We start from the raw sequence: 1,242 nt of genomic DNA on the forward strand, positions 1-1,242 counted from the left end.
TATCCTAGAGTCATTTTAAGGAGCTATTCCTCGATTAGCATTAGTTACAAATATGAATGCTCAGACACTGTGCATACCTGAGAAGCTGCAGAGGAAACTGAAGGTGACGGAGATGCGGGTGGCGTGAGTGAGCTGCAGGGCAGGTTCAGCGTGACGTAGTGCTCGTGGCTGCAGATGATTCGTAGAAAATCCAGCCGCAAGGACACCAGGACACTTGGATTTGGTAAGGAATAAAGCTTTGAAGACACCTTGTAGAAATTGTATAAATTGAGAGAACATCAGTTGAATACAGTACTTCTCTAATGCCAACACCAGAATTATACATTAAAGAACTAAAGATTAATACCCAATGAGCAACATTGGTTTTTGTGGTTTAAATAACAGTTTCAATCAGCTTTTTTTCACAGTTACTGATAAAATTAAAGATTTATAATTCTTAAGGTTTGCTGTATAAATTAATTTGACTAACCCAAAAGTCACATTCTTATATTTCCAATATAATAGTAATATTTCTACTTTTAAAAAATGTACTTTATGAGAAGGTGTGCCACCAAAATCGTTACTCCTTAAAATTAAATTATTCATACTTTATTTTTTGCACTTTGTGATTACCTGTATTTATAACTACCTGTCTCTTTTCCTAGTTATATCATAAGCTACTTAACAGCTTTAGTATTCTGAGGATTTACCCCAATGTTTAGCAAATATAGGGGTCAGTACCAAGTTTTGGTAGCAACTGTACATAACATTTGGGGGGGAGAGCATGAAACTAACACATATAAATGTTGCAGATATTTGCAGGTGTGCCAATGCCCAGGCTAGTTTTAACTCTTCAGACTTAAAAGAAATAAACATTCAATAAAACAGATCTCCAAAATTCTAAATATTAGACTACCAAATAGAATACTTGACCACCAGTTCCCCAACTAATCTGTGGACCAGCCGGGCAGCACTTCACAAGCACTGTGGGCTCCTCACTCGACCACCAGAACTCAGACTCCTCAGTAACTCTGAGACAAGACCCGGGGATCTGTGTAATTTTCAACTTCCTTTAAAAGGAATAAAACAAAATGAGCTATTTGTGAAAAGTTCCAGGATGCTTTTAGTTAAGTAAAGGCAAGATAATGGATGACATCTGGGACTTGGGTAAACATCTTTCCATAATTCCAAACTCTACCAGGCTCAGGGTTGCATCAGGTGGACACAGCAAAATGTGCTGCTTTGAAAATTCACTCAAGATCA

General features: G+C 37.4%; 1 protein-coding gene across 1 annotated transcript in view; it reads right to left on the reverse strand.

Moving 5' to 3' along the window:
• DOCK7 (dedicator of cytokinesis 7) overlaps positions 1–1,242 on the reverse strand; it is a 227,951-nt gene that overhangs the window by 97,328 nt on the left and 129,381 nt on the right. Inside the window, exon 24 of the mRNA XM_023515104.1 lies at positions 78–248. Within this exon, the coding sequence (XP_023370872.1) occupies positions 78–248 (171 nt within the window). The remainder of the gene's footprint in view (positions 1–77; positions 249–1,242) is intronic.

This window comes from Otolemur garnettii, unplaced genomic scaffold (assembly GCF_000181295.1).
Source record: "Otolemur garnettii isolate 467f Iridium unplaced genomic scaffold, OtoGar3 scaffold00066, whole genome shotgun sequence".
In the NCBI taxonomy this organism is placed as follows: Eukaryota; Metazoa; Chordata; class Mammalia; order Primates; family Galagidae; genus Otolemur; species Otolemur garnettii.